Source organism: Diabrotica undecimpunctata, chromosome 3 (assembly GCF_040954645.1).
Source record: "Diabrotica undecimpunctata isolate CICGRU chromosome 3, icDiaUnde3, whole genome shotgun sequence".
Classification (NCBI taxonomy): Eukaryota; Metazoa; Arthropoda; class Insecta; order Coleoptera; family Chrysomelidae; genus Diabrotica; species Diabrotica undecimpunctata.
The window spans coordinates 76,205,588-76,221,712 of NC_092805.1; the positions used below are offsets into that span (position 1 = coordinate 76,205,588).

The following is a 16,125-nucleotide window of genomic DNA, read 5'->3' on the forward strand; positions in this document are numbered from 1 at the left end:
TGGGCTGGGGTATTGGCCATTCTGACTCCGGGTGGATGACTGGAGAATGTTTTTATGAATTCATTACGAATGTATTCTATAAAAAATGGATTGTTGAAAAGAACGTTCCTTTACCTGTTGTGCTTTTTCTAGATGGACATTCTTCACATTTAACGCTCCATCTAACTGAGTTCTGCAAAAGCAAAGGTATTATACTAATTGCTCTTCTGCCCAACTCTACACATATATTGCAACCATTAGATGTTGCTATTTTTAGGCCTCTTAAACTTTCCTGGAAAAACAGGATTCATAATTGGCGTATTGAGAATAATGGCAAAAAACTAAAACGCGAAGATTTTGCAGAGGAACCGGACAAATGTATTAGGGTTAGCGTTACCGAAGATACAGTAAGAAATGGTTTTAGAACTTGTGGATTGTTTCCATATAATCAAAATAACTTTGACTTTAGCAAACTACCTTGCTCAAGTTGAGTCAAAAACGCAAGAAGAAATGGCAGGTGTTTTAAAGAAAAGTCCATTTTTAATTGAAATCGAAAAAAGAATTGACAGACAACTTCTAGAAGAATTTTATAATTGTGGCGATATTTGGAAAGGAAGTCTCTCAAACGAAGGATTGTTCTATTTCTGGAAAAAAGTTAAAAACGAAACACCGAACGTCCAACATGAAAATAATATCCATGACGTAACTCTAGAAGCAAATATGCCAGAATATAATGAGATTTCGAACATCAATTTGGATTTAGATAGTTCTATTTGGGACCAAGAGCAAATCATGCTGGTACAACCTGATGGTACTTTAGTACAGGAAGCAGAATGTGAAAACTCCATTGTTTCGGAAGATACTCTGTTTCCAGTAACTGAAACAAGGGGCCCTCTTTTAGCAACAATTGAGCTTCCATTCTTGGAGCACCATAATACAATACCAGAAGAAAAAACTATTGAAGATAACCTTTCAGAAAAGAAAAAAACTGCACCGGAGACACCCTCGAAAAATATTCCAGTAACTCAAACAAGCGGCTCTCTTTTAGCAACTATTAAGCTTCCATTCTTGGAGCAGCATAATACTACCCCAGAAGAAAACACTATTGATCATGAACCTTCAGAAAAGAAAAAATCTACACCGGAGACGCCCTCGGAAAATATTCCTCCTCTTCTTAAAAATGTTGCAACTCCTTTTAAAAAAGCTTTATTCTGGCCAGAAAAAAATTATATTGAAACAAATAAAAAGGTAGTGAAAAAAATTACTCCTACAGTCGCCACATCGGAAGAATTTGTAGATTACCAACGGAAAATCGATGCCGAAAAGAAAAAAAAAAAAGAAGAAAAATTATTGGAGAATAAGAAAAGGAAGATGATTTTAAAATCAAATACAAACAAAAAGAAAACAAAAAATGTGGTGAAACAAGAAAAGATAACAAAAAATAAATTTAATATTTCTGAAGGAGAATATGCTGTGATTATTTATGAAGGAGAGTACTTTCCTGGAGTGAGTCTTGGCTTTGACGGTGCGGGATTAAGAGTGAAGACTGTGATAAGAAGTGGTTCACATTGGAAATGGCCTGAGAAAGAGGATATTTTAGCATATTCAGAAAATGAAATATTTTCAAAAATTAATCCTCCAAAACTCGTGAATAAAAGGGGCATCTATGCAATTCCAGAGATGGATGCAATAAAAACTATAATAATAAAAAAATAAAATTATTTCATACCAAAGTTGAATCTATTATACATGCCCAATATATTATGTAATGTAATAATATATTTTTATAAATTTATATTTTTAAAAATATTAAAATCTTCAACTGAGTTTGTTTTTTCAATTAAGCCAGTAGATATGATTAATTTTAAATAAATAAGTTAATATTATGTTGTTATAATTACTTAAATAAGTAGTCCCTAAGCAGGTCGCTGATAAGACTGAAATTTCCGATAATTAGGTGCTTGTGGTCGGTAATAGCAACAAAATCGGTCGGTGATAAGTAAATATTTTTCAGACTGGTCGGTGAAGGGAGCAGTTTAATGAAATTGTACATAATTACTAAAACATTTAAAACAATAATTAAACTTGTATAATATTATTTTTTCTATATTACTAGCTGAATCGGAAAGATTAAAACTTATTTTTAAAAATTATGCAAAGAAAAATAAATATGTATTCTTGTTATTATTGAATCTGCTTATAAGGAAAACCTTAGGTGGTCGGTGAAAGGTACATTTACCTTATCTAGTTTTGATAAAAAATGTCAGCGGGTAACAAAAGTTATAAAATTTGACCAACAAGTAAACGTTTCTCCAAAATCAGAGATACAAAGTAATAATGAAGACCCCCAACCATTCACGTCTAGTTGCATAAATACGGCATCCACTAATATAGACCACATAATTGAGTCGGTAATAGCACAACATAATATGGACTGTATTGATGATGACTCTGAAGCTTCGCCAATAATAAATTTTGAATGGGTGTAATAAATAATGCTTCACTTATCGTCTGGTGTGGTAGATTTATTTAAAAGTTACTAGATACTCATGATTTAGTTTATTAGTTATCTAAGTACAATACTAGATAGTACTCAGTTGACTTTGACTAACTTAGACCGTTCTCTTGATTCTTCATTCTTAACAATATTGATAATAATACCAATAATCCTGTGATTTCCAGCTATTTACCTCACGTGCGCTTGTTGATATATTATTGTTTTTACTTGTTTAACTTGTACACATTATTTAATAAGCTTTTGATTACATTGCAAATTTCAATGTCGTAAACAAATAATATATTTTGGCAAATGTGTGTTACGTAATTTAAAAGATTACTTAAATCTGATGCTTAATTAAATCCCGTTACATCCCTATCCCTCAGAAGAAAAATTTTCTGAGTGCTGTTCGTTTTCAATCAATTACATGAACTGTTTTTACTCTTCCCTTCCGAAAGAAGAAAATTTCTCGTGTCATCATCAACTGATTAGTGTACATATATACATTCAGTATTTACATATACATATTTATACAATTATATACAAATTTGTGGTACATATTTCCTTATATCTAAAATTTTTCTTTTTCAATTTAGTAACCTCGCCTAACCTAACATCAGCATATTATAAAGTTACCATGATTGTTCCCTTGTAATATGCTATTTATTATCCTTTATTATGCCTTAGATTAGCTTAATATTTTACCTACGTTTTTTTTAACGTTAAATCATTTAGATTATATTATATATTATATCTTACCCCCTATTATGTGGTTGATTACATATTATATCTTACTCCCTATTATGTGCACATAATATTTACAATAACCTTTACATATTTTAAATAATAAATAAAAATTTATAATAACAAAATCTTATATTAATTCTTGGTACCAAGTAATAGTTCTATTTTCACTTTTCATATACACTATTAATAACTTTGACATCTTACAATAAAGTTTTGTTGTTTTATTCATTTATTCATTTATCCCTATTTCTTTTGTTTAACTACTACTATACAGTCTAACATTTTTCTTTTTGTTATACACATTTTAAATATATATATTGTACGAACTTAAAACTATATTTACACATTATATTCATTTAAATATATTTTTATATTATTTGCATTCAAAAGTACATGTATATATTACGAGTATATTCATTGACTCATAATTGTAGCAAAGTATTGTTTCCTTAATTATTCTAGCTATAAAATCTGTGCCTTGGTCTGCTATTATTTTTCTGGGTACTCCATACCTCAAGATAAATTTTTCTACCAATGATTTGGCTACTGTTTTGGCTTATTTTATTTTCTATTACATATTCTTCTACGTAGTTGCTTAATTCGCATTGTACGTCAATATATCTGTTTCCATTTTCATCCATGTACATTTTCATGGATTCCTTGTTTATGATTTAGTGCTTATGCCTTTGGCAGTCGTCGCATCTCTTCATATTTCACATATTTCTCAACATTTCTTCGTAATTCGTTCCAGAAATAGTATTAACTTATATTTCTGTATTTAATATATCCTATTTATTCTTCCATATCCTTCCTCTAACATGTGGAAGTCATTAATTATAACTCTTCTTGATCTGCTTATCTTGTACTATATTATGTATTGATTGTATTATGTTTATCTTGTACTATACAAGTTTTTATACTTTCCTTAAAAAAATTATTATTTTTCTCTTCGTATTTCATTAAGAATTGGTTGATTCTTTTTTCATCTCGTTTTATTCTCATTTAATTGTTATCATTTTCTTTATAATCTTCTGCACTCACATTTGTGAGCCAAAATCTCACCAAGTCTCTCCGAAGGTCTTGATATTTCCTCTTGCATCGTAAATAAAATTTATTACATGGCAGGATCGCCATGTAATAAATAATGCTTCACTTATCGTCTCGTATGGTAGATTTATTTAAAAGACACTAGATACTCATGATTTAGTTTATTAGTTATCTAAGTACAATACTAGATAGTACTCAGTTGACTTTGACTAACTTAGACCGTTCTCTTGATTCTTCATTCTTAACAATATTGATAATAATACCAATAATCCTGTGATTTCCAGCTATTTACCTCACGTGCGCTTGTTGATATATTATTGTTTTTACTTGTTTAATTTGTACACATTATTTAATAAGCTTTTGATTACATTGCAAATTTCACTAGGTCAAAGCGCGTTCCAGTTACACCGATATTTTCAATGTCGTAAACAAATAATATATTTTGGCAAATGTGTGTCACGTAATTTAAAAGATTACTTAAATCTGATGCTTAATTAAATCCCGTTACATGGGGCCAGGTAACAGGAAATTATTGGAAAAATATTCCTGTTACTATAAATGATTCAGGAATCAAGACAACTGTTTACAAACAATATGAACCGACTCCATATTTTTTTTTACAAAATGATGATAACAGATGAAATTATTCAATTATTTGTTCGGAAACCAATATCTGTGCACATCAACAAAAAGCTAAAAATACCTCTAATCACTCCCGAGTTCAAACTTGGAAAGAAAGCACGGAGAATTAAAATGGAAGCATTTCTAGGATGCCTTATGTGGATGGGATTAGTTCATTTTCCTTCCCTTTCTGCCTACTGGTCAAAAAAAAGTTTGTATCAAAATTCACTAAAACATGTTTTGTCTAGAAACCGCTTTCAAGTTTTGTTAAAAATGTGGCATTTTACGAACAACGAGCTATCTAATATGAACGACAGGCTACATAAAATCGGTCCCTTACTATCAAAGTTACAGGAAACTTTTCAAGCTTCCATAGTACCTGGTGTATATTGTGTTCTAGATGAGACACTTGTTCCTTTTAAAGGAAAGCTAAAGTTTAAGCAATCTCAAATAAACGATTTAAATTTGGAATTAAACATTTTAAACTGTGTTTGGAGGGGGGTTGTTTATATGACCCAAAGGTGTACTGTGGAAGGGAAAAAGAGGTTTCAGAAGAGCATTCTGTTCCATCTCAGGTTGTTCTGAACTTAACCAGAGACTTGCTAAACAACGGAAGAACTATTGTAGTAGACAATTATTACACATCAGTAGAATTGGCACATAAAATGCTAGAGAATAATGCCCATATAATTGGAACTCTTCGTAGCAACAGAAAATTAAACCCAAAAACTGTTTTGCAAGCCAAATTAAAACGTGTAGAAGTTATTGCAGAAGAAAGCAATACTGGCGTTTTTGTAGAAAAATGGAAGGACAAGAGGGATGTCCTTATGCTAAACACAAAATTTTTACCGGAAATGGTGGTGGTCAACAGACGTTCAGGTGAATTATTGAAGCCCAAAAGTGTGTTGGAATACAACAAACATAAGGCCTATATTGATTTATCAGATAACTTTATTATTTAAAAACATTTTTTTTGTTACTGTAAAATTGTTTTTTGATCAGATGAAATCATATAATTCAAGATGGTATAAGAACAAGGATCAAACGTTATTGGGTTAATAATAAACTAAGTTAGTATGAATCACGCAAGCAATGGTGTTATTGTTTATTATATCTATCCAGTGAATAGTCGAAAGTATAAACATTATAATTAAACCAATATAGTAATTTAAATACGTCTATTATGAATTTATTTGACTACCTAAGACTACCTGTTGATTACCTAAAAGGCACCTCAACCTACCACCAAACCTATTTAATACCACATACTTCAAATCTTTTATCCTTGCATCTAGAATCATCTTGATCTTTCATTATGTCACTGGCTAACTAAATGTGTTGGAGGGCAAGTTCATAAATGTTGTTCATTCGAATGTTCGAATTCACGACCCAACATCAGACAGGTAGGGGTCTGGCCTATAGTTTCATTCAGGTCCGAGCGGTAGGCCATTAGGAATAAATGAATGTGCTGGTCCCAATCTCTTTGATGTTCGGATACAACTTTGGACAGGTGTTTACCCATCGTTCGGTTCATCCTCTTGACCATTCCATATGATTAAGGATGTAGGGGTGTTATTTTGGTCTTATTGATACCAATCATTTTACAAACGTTTTGGAAGAAGGTTAACTCGAAGTTTCGCCCTTGGTCGGAGTGGATATCCAACGAAACACCAAATCGTCTGAAGAATTTTTTAACCAGTATCACTGCAATGGTAGCAGTTTTTTGATTTGGTATCGCATAGGCCTTAGTCCATTTCGTAAAATAATCCACAGCTACCTGGATATATTTATTTTCATCATCCGTCTCTGGAAATGGACCTGCAATGTCGTGTACTACGCTTTCCATAAGACTACCAACATAGTGTTTCATGGGTGCCCTCCTTTTACCAACTATACCATTACTGGTTGCACACAGTTCAAATTGTTGGCACCATATTCTTACATCATCTTTACAGTTCACCCAATAGAACTATTCTCAAGCCTTTTGCAGATTCTTTCAAACCATTAAAACCTTATATTTTTTAATAATATAATAAAAACGCCAAAAGGTACATTTTTTCAAACTAATTTGTTTAGAAAAAAATATTACGCAGGAAATTGTTAGAATATGTTTGTATAAGTAATATACATATTTATTAGAAATTATATTAAATTTGCTTCAAAACCTCAGAAAGTGGTTTAATACGGCTACAGTTTTATTATTCCGAATAGATGCAAACAAAGTTAGGATAGCCATGCTGATCGCTAATATCCGGAACGAATAGTCAACGTAAGAAAGAAAAGACTAGCGCACTCTTTCTTTAGGTATCAGCTGAAGCTGTTTCTAAACCAATTGGATGATTCCATCAATCCATCATTTCATTATCCAAAGACACCAGATATGCTTATTATGATCATAGTACTGTAAAGTTGGGCATCGGTATATCGTTTATAATATGTTTATCCTTACAGGAGCGTAATATTCCACTACGGAATACACCAGGCTCATCGCAGAGTAGCAGCTGGAGATTTCTAAGTTGTCCCATGATACTTTTGAATTATATTATCTCTTATTTTTCATTTGGCAGAGATTTTTTTTAACTGTTCTTAAAGAAGAGTTTCTCTTTAAACTTTCGTTAAAGTTTCTTCTGTTGATTCTATAAATTTATGTCTAGAATCAAGTGTTATACCGTTAGCATAACAAAATTAACGAGAACTGGTATGTGGAAGAAAAATATAGAATAAAAGAAAAATGTTGCAAGGACTAAGTGATGTAAAAGCTCATTGTTCAGTTGCCTTTTTTACTTATTTTGTTAAAAATAACAACTTGGAATTTACTGTTATATAGCATGTGCTTGATTGGTCGAGCTGTTGTTTAGCTAGAAATTATTTCTTACACCTTGTACATAAGCTGCTGGGTGAACTATAAACACTACGGATGTTTCTGAAAGACAATTCTGAAAACAAGCCTCGGTATAGGTGGTAAGTGCTAGTACCTGGTCACAGCTATAATTTGATCTACAGCCAGCTTGCTCCGCAGTTAGTTTCTGCAAGATTTTGCTAGAGAATAGGTTATAAATATATTTCTCCTATAAAGGTGTTTAAGGCACTTAAATATCTATATTAAGTGCCTAGAGAACAAAAAGCAAAAACAAAAGTGACTTATAAGCCAAGAAGGAACAAACCAATATAACATTTAATAACTAAGTGTCTAAAAACTTTATTATCTAAAAACTAGATTATGACAAAGAATAGCCACCACCTTTTCAATATTGGTAGAAAAAGACAGATAAAGTAAAATAAGTCATAAACTACTGACTCGATGGTCCAGTAGTATATAAAAAGTATTTACCAAATAAAACTTACCTTAATATTTTCGATACTTAGTTCATTGAAATTTAATTTTAAAACCTTCATTAGTTGCTCAGAGATTGTTTTAGATCCATTCATTTTAATGAAACAGTTTTCATGGGTTCTATTTTTATATTTATCAAAAACTTGCTGGGATAACTTTGAATATTTTCTCGATTTTGTACTTAAGTTATCTATTTGCTCCGCTTGCTTTATTAAGTTACTGTTCTCATTTTTATTTTGGAGTTCTTTAACATACGCAATAACGGACTTAAGTCTTTCTCTTAGTATAAAATCGTTGTTTATTACGTTTTTATCTGCTTTATTTTGTTGAGCTGTATCGCTTTGACCAATATCTATATCAAATTTTAATTCATTTTTGGTACCTAGTTCTTTTGACTTTATTGGGTCGTCGTAAAGCTTGGGTTTTTCTTGATGACTTGATGGAGGAAATCTGATAGCTGGTTTGGGCTTTCTTGGATTCTTTTTATCCTTATCTTCTTTTTTATTTGAAGGAGTTCTTTTCGTATCGACGGTCTTTCCACTTTATTTCCATTTAGAATAATACTTTGACAAGTATCTATATAGGATTTCAATTGATTATTTAGATCCATCATTTTTGGTTTAATAGGATCCAGGTGTAACTTATATTTTTCACGTAAATTGGGCAGCTTCATTTTTGTAATAGGTGATAATTTTCCTGAAAAAACTTTTGCCTCATCATATTGTTTGTTGTGACTTATTTCTTTCTCCACTGATGGTCTTTTTAAAATATTGCTATTATAGTTGAAAGTATTACAGACATCTTTATCATATTTTAAGTTTTTTTGAGGATCTAATTTATTTACCATTATTGAATGTTCATCTAATTTTCGTTTTTCACCAAAATGGAAAATTTTAGGTTTACGTAAAATATTTTTAATGGTATCATCTTTATGACCAGATGTAGCTTGTGAGTCTGTCTTTATCGAAGGTTTTTTTGTTATATTTTCTGTCACAGTGCCAATTTGGCAAACACCTCCATCAGATATTAATGTCTTATTAGCTTCCAGCTCTTTAATTTTAATTGGATTATCCAACTTTTGTTTTTTCTGTTTATTTAATAAGGACCAATGGTCACAAGAAACTAAATCAGGAAGACTAATCTTAATATTAGGTTTAGGTATTTGTAAAACCTTTTCGGAGATATTCTATTTTGCGATAGATTTTGGTAGTTGTTGTTTCTCCATGGAAGATATTTCTGCATAATTTACAATGTTTGAGGCTTGTACACTATTATCTAGTATTTCGGTGTATAAATCTTTAATTAATGCCTGGCGTACTTAGTTTAGGTCTAAATTTTGGTATTTTAAATATCATTTTACCGTTTTCTAAAATAAAATCTTTGGAGGCCAAAATCTTATTTATTTCATTATCTGTGTTTATTGTGTTTTCATCTTGTTCAGCATTTGTGTTTGGGCATAAAATGTTATGAGTATTATTGTAGATATGCTTTTCTCGATTTGAACTGTCTTTTAGCAAAGCAAGTTCCATATACGAGCTAGGCTTTTGCTTATATTTAGTACAAGTTTGTTTTTCGTTGTTAGAAAAGTCTTCTCCTCTTAGCCTGCCTCTAGAAAATGGCCTTTCCTGAAAATTTAGTTTTCTTGCATCTATGGGCTTATTAATAGCTTTATTTTTTATAAGAATTGTAACAGTTTCTTCACTTATCTGTTTAACAACAAAATATGATTTTTTTTCTGCATTTTCTGCAGTATTACTGTGTTGTTTTAAGTAATCTACTTTTGCATCTTCTTTTAGAATATCATTTAGTAGTAACTTTTGTCTTGTCAACGTTTTTGTAAAATATCTGATTTGTTTCAGTGTCATCTTTCCTACTGGTATTTTCGTAAAAACCGTCTTTTATACATTCAGTTTCTTGTATGTAACCTTTTTCCCTTTGAAAATTATTTAAAAACATTACTTCTCCTTTGTTATCTTCAAGATGATAACTTGTAACCTTATTGACATCAATATATTCTTTAAGAGGCTTAAAATCATTTTCCTTTGATTTTTGGGTGTTATCAATATTAGTAGGAATTTTATTTTCTTTGAGAATTTGATGATATTTTAAATCAGAAGAATTTTTACTGTTTATTTCTATTGGTTTACGTGATCTTATGCCACTGAAATTTTTTGTGTTAATATTTTTATGTGGCAAATTGGAAGCCACATTTGTTGAAAAAGGTTTAATTTGAGCTAGTCTACACACCTTTTTCGTAAATTCCATCTGATCTTTAAAATCTGTAAAGTGTTTAGTTGGTAATGCAATGCTCTGCTGCCTTGCATTTTCTATGACCAATTTAGTAGTATTTTTATTTTTTTCAGTGCTTCTTAACCTTGTTACCTTCTGCGAAGTGCATGCCGACTCTTTAAGGATAACATTACCTTTTATAGGTACTACAAATTTATTGTTTTCTGATTTTCGGACAGCTTGAATTACCTTTGAATCTACAACAAAAATGGTTTCGTTATTAAGATACAGATGATTATGGTACAGATACCAGAAACCAGAAAATGAAACCGTACCAAAAAGGAAGTAAAATTCAAGAAAATGAAGATTTTGGAGATTTAGAGATAAAGGCGTTGTTTTAATTAAATCTAATTCAGTATGTTGCTACTTAAGGTCCGTATAGAGAGGACATTTTAGGGCCAGCAACCCCAAGAGTTTTACGTTGCAATGAAGTAAATCTCTTTAAAACTTTAACATTTATTTAAAACAATTTTTTTTAAAGAACATTTAAAGAGTTTTTACCCATAGGTACATATATTTAGTGGCTTCACTCATTATACCTGGTGCCATTATACCAGCAGCACGGATGATGGAATTGTTATTCCGAAAAGGTTCTGTGAAGTAACCCGAAAGGGTTCTTTTTAAATAAATATACCTTTTAATAAAAGATTTTTTAAATAAAATGTTTGCTTATGTTTAACTTGGACGCAGAAGGCTGGATAATGACGGCGACTGGGCAAATAAAAGCTTAACATAGGTGGACTAACATAATATGATTTAGTAAAATAATTATTGTAGAGAAAATAGAGAGCATTAGAATGATAATATATTATTATCGCAAATTTGTAATAATTTGTGAACAACTAAATATGTTGTGGCCACAAATAAGGATGTGTTATCATCTTTGATGATATTCCAAGGCTTTTTGTTGAATGGTCCTAACTTGGTGAAAAAATACTTATTTTTTTCCTGTTATTAAGTACCACTATTTAAAAGTCATTATTTTTAAACATAAAAGAGATTTCCCGATCACGTTATTTTATGGTGTTATCAATTGGTATATATTTGCGTTTAAAAGTTACATTGTTAAGTATACAAGGTGTGATAAAAGAAGCGGTACGATTGAATATTTCGCCTAATTGGCAACGGATCGAAAAACATTAAAAAAAAGCGTTCAATATTTTTTAAAATTTATGGAATGACACCAAACACGATTCCCCAGATCCACCCCCTGAGGGCTGAGGGTGAGGCAAGGGGCAATTTTGACATCTTGATCAGAAAACATAATCTTTTATTGCAGTTTCGGATTCTACAAAATAAACAAGCTTTATTATTTTTTAACAGCGATAGATGGCGCTGTAATCGCAGAAAAACAAATACACAGTACGAAGTCAGCACAGTATCTGCAATCTAATTGTTAGCGTACTGAATAAATTGGGGGTTTTTATTTAAGATTTCAAAGTTCCACCCACTCCACTCCCAGTGGGTATTAGTAGGGAGTCTTGCTTGATGTCATTCGATAGATTTTTAAAAGGTATTAAATATCTTAATGATGAATGAATGAATTATGAATGAATAAGGTATTAAAAACAACAAGAGCCAACATAAAAACACTTACACAGTGGTGTGTACAAACTTAAATGTGGCGACTGTCCAAAAACTTACATTGGTCAAACTGGTACAACTTTTAATAAACGAATAGCAGAACATAAAAGACCTTTCAAAAATAGAAAAACAGATTCTACATTACGCACTTCACCTTCTAGATCATAATCATTCTTTTAATGACGAATTTAAAATTCTTCACATTCAAAATAAAGGCCTTAAGCTATCTTTGTTAGAATCTATGGAAATCAACAAATTAAAAAACACAGATATAATTCTGAATAATTCATAAACAGTTCTCCCCTCCTCAACCTATTTCATTAGAGACTATAAAGTGTAAACCCATGCCAAAAACAGATCACTTGAGAAAGGCAATCAGCCGAAACAGCTGTAGTGATAAGAATTTAAAATAAATTTATTTCCATCATTTATAAATAAATTTCCATCAAGTAACGGTCGTATCCATCAATTAATAAATATCTGTTTTTTGGTTTTTCCTTTAACAATATATTTCTCGAGATATTAGATCTTTTCAATAATTTTCTTAGAGTATCAGGATAAATCGTTTTCAATGATTATAGCGCGATGTATTAACGATTCAAAAAAATATCTTTTTCATAAAAAATTCAAATCTGTAATAAAAATGGGGATTCTCATTTAAGATTTTAAAATTGACCTCTTCCCTCCGCTCCACTTTCAGTGGATCGAAATATTCGGCCGTCCCGCTTCCTTTTGCAACTCCTAAAAAAAATTAAAAGAAACTAGAAATATTCTGTCCTTCAATATGTTTTTAAGCATATTTGAAATGATCTCTTATATTTATGAAGCTAATTTGTTGGGGCCTGTTTTAATTGTTACTTCTAATGAAAATTAACCATAATTTTAGTTAAAACAAAATGTTTATTTTGATATTTCGATTTCCACTTAAACTGTTCTCAAAATACAAACTAAACAAATTATTTTGTTTCAGTAAAACAACAACAAAATCTGATTTAATTTTATCTACCTCTTCCATAATGCCAATTCACATATATATTATAGATTTTAAAATAGATGAATAAAATGATATTGTCAATATTTTTGGGCTGTGTATCTGAAATGATTTTTGTTTGAGGATAGTTGTGAGATATGTGACGCTGTAATTCCCAGGATCCTTGTATGAAAGGAACATCGGACACTCGTAGCTCGTCCTATTTAACTTACCTTATTATAATAACTCTTTCTCTTTCTTATTTTTTAAACGTTTCCTCATATCATCACAAATCTATTATGCACTTCAGTGTGAGCTAACGTAGCCGTCCCTATATTTGTTTGTAGCACTCTTAACACACGCGCGTTCTTTCAGACTTATATCTATCTTAACTCACTCAGTAGCCTCGCCTAAATTTGGACAACAATCGATATTGATCTATGACCTTCCTCGCTACAATTAAAGCAGCATACTGTATTGCTCTTGCACTAGGATTACTCATGACCCTCCATGCCCGGACTCTTAGCACCCTTCTTTGGTTTCTCTTTCGCAATGTTTAGCTATATAACGATGTGTTTGATGTCTATAGTATCTTTTCAACTTCTTATCTGCACGAATCTTTACTATCTTTACTAAAACTTACACTGTGAGCTAGACCTTCCTGATATATTCCTTGATACCTTTAACAGTCCCCCATGTTTTATGTTTTTGGCGCCACAAACTTTTTGACTTATTCCGATATCACCCGGAATCCTCCTAACTCTAGGATCACATCTTCTTACCTAGTTAATCTAATTTTAGTATTTATTATTTGGGACATTGTCCCAATTTCTTCATTTTAATCTTGTTCTGTGAACAATTCTGGGAGCTCTTTGCCCTAAATTACCCCTCATTCCCGCATTAGCTACTGAATCTCTCATCAGGATTGCCATATCGTCTGGTTTCTTCAATATTCCACTTTTGCAAATGATTAACTTTTCATATGCTTTTATTAGCCACTCGCTCTAATATTTTGCTCTTCCTAGTTGCTTTTTGTCACATTCATTTTGTCGTCTAGCTCCTTAACCCTTCTTTTTTACTTTATTACATGATGTAAACGTACTAAATAAACTTGTTTACAATTTTTTGTTTCATTTAAAAAGTAATTTAAAAGAAATTGAAAATCTAAAACAGGTTTAAGTTCCTTTGAATACTTTTATGGCATATGTAGCGAACTATTTCGGCCAGAATTATATTACAACTCAGAAGCAAGCTAATTCAAGAATAAATCTTATATTTAACATCTGCCTGTTTAAGTTATAATGTTTCTTTGTATTTTTATTGCACATGTTATAACCTTAAAATTGTATAAAAAAAAGAAACAAATAATTCTTTTAATATCAAAATTGTTTGATATTAACGATAAAATAATTTTTGAACAAAAACCTAAAGAATATAAAGCATACAGACGCGACATAATATGGCGAAATACTGTGCGAGGCGTACAGTATTAATTGGAGACCACCGCAGACAAGACAATAAAATTGTAAACAACAGTCAGTGTATATATACGGAGTGGACCAAAAGTCTGAAAACGCCTAATTATCTATTAAATGGATGGTCGGAGTAATACAAAACCAGGAATACATCTATTTTACAATATGAAGATTTGAAACTGGATGTTCGTAACGTTGTCAGGTTTACCGTTTTTCTAATATTATCAGTTACTTTATTTTTCAAATTTAACACTTTGTACATTTTATCTTTATTGAAATCCTGGCCGTACCAGGATAGTCTCTTCTCCTCTATATAGTCGATTATGTCTGATTGCACTCCCATTCTCCGCTTAATCTCTGCGTTTTCAATTCTGTCTCTTTTTGTAAGTCTACAGCTTCTCCTCAGGAACTCCATTTCTACTGCTCTTATTCTACCTCTATTTCTCTTGTTTATTGTCCAGTTTTCGGACCCATATGTCAGGATACTTCTTGTCAGGGTGTTATATATTCTCTTTTTTGTCTTTATCGTAATGTTCTTATCCCACAACACTGAGTTTAGTTGTCTTATACAGTTTTTTATTTGTCTCAGTCTGTTGTTTATATCTTCTTCTGTTGTTCCCTGGTTGGATATTATGGTTCCTAAATACTTGAATTTATCTGTTCCATTTATTTGTCTTCCCTCGTCTATCTCAAGGTTTCTCATATCCTTGTTTTCTGTTGTTAGGTATTCGGTTTTCTCTAAGTTTATTTCCATTGTTTTTATATTCTTCTTTTAGTTTTCTGAGCATAAAGCTGAGATCTTCTTCATCTTGTGCGATGACTACTTGATCGTCGGCAAAACTTAAGGTGTATAGGTATTCGTCTCTTACTGGTATGCCCATTCCTTCGCACTTTCTCCTCCATGGCTTGAGTGTCTTTTCCAAGAATATTTTAAACATAGTAGGGGACGTAGCACAGCCTTGTAGAAGTCCTTTTGTCGTCTTAAATGGATTGTAGGCTTTATTTCCACATTTAATAGCTACTTTGTTTTCTTTGTATAGTGCTTTAACTGCTTTTATTAGTGTTTGTCGGATTCCGAGATCGTTCATTGCTTCCCATAATTTGACTCTAGGTATTGAGTCATATGCTTTCTTTAGATCAACAAAGGCCAGATGGACCGGTCTACCTTTTGCCATTTTCTTCTCTATCAGTTGTTCTAATGTGTACGTATGATCTAGGCATGATTTTCCTACTGTGAACCCTGCTTGGTCTTCTCCAATTTTTCCTATTATTTCAATTTCTAATTTTTCTTTAATAATTTTCCCGTAAAGTCCACCTACCGACGATATTATACTAATTCCTCTATAGTTTTCACATTTTTTCCTGTTTCCTTTCTTATGTATGGATGTGATGTATGCTTGTGTCCATTCCGCAGGTATTTCTTCTCCATTTAGTCCTCTTTCGAACATTCTATGTAGCATGCGGAATAACTTTTCCGTTCCGTTTTTAATTAGTTCGTTTGGTATTCCTCCGGGTCCTTTGGCTTTTTTGTTCTTCAATGTCTTGATTGCTCTCTTAACTTCTGCCAGGCTTATTTCTATCT

At 31.5% G+C, this 16,125-nt stretch overlaps 2 protein-coding genes across 2 annotated transcripts in view; both read right to left on the bottom strand.

Annotated features, from left to right (window-relative positions):
• Window positions 1-9,030, bottom strand: part of LOC140435901 (uncharacterized) — a 36,444-nt gene extending 27,414 nt beyond the window's left edge. Inside the window, exon 1 of the mRNA XM_072524614.1 lies at window positions 8,237-9,030. Within this exon, the coding sequence (XP_072380715.1) occupies window positions 8,237-8,320 (84 nt within the window). The 5' untranslated portion in view covers window positions 8,321-9,030. The remainder of the gene's footprint in view (window positions 1-8,236) is intronic.
• Window positions 9,031-9,122: 92 nt separating this feature from the next.
• The window catches only part of LOC140435902 (uncharacterized), a 34,445-nt gene continuing 27,442 nt past the window's right edge, over window positions 9,123-16,125 (bottom strand). Inside the window, exon 3 of the mRNA XM_072524615.1 lies at window positions 9,123-10,711. Within this exon, the coding sequence (XP_072380716.1) occupies window positions 10,026-10,711 (686 nt within the window). The 3' untranslated portion in view covers window positions 9,123-10,025. The remainder of the gene's footprint in view (window positions 10,712-16,125) is intronic.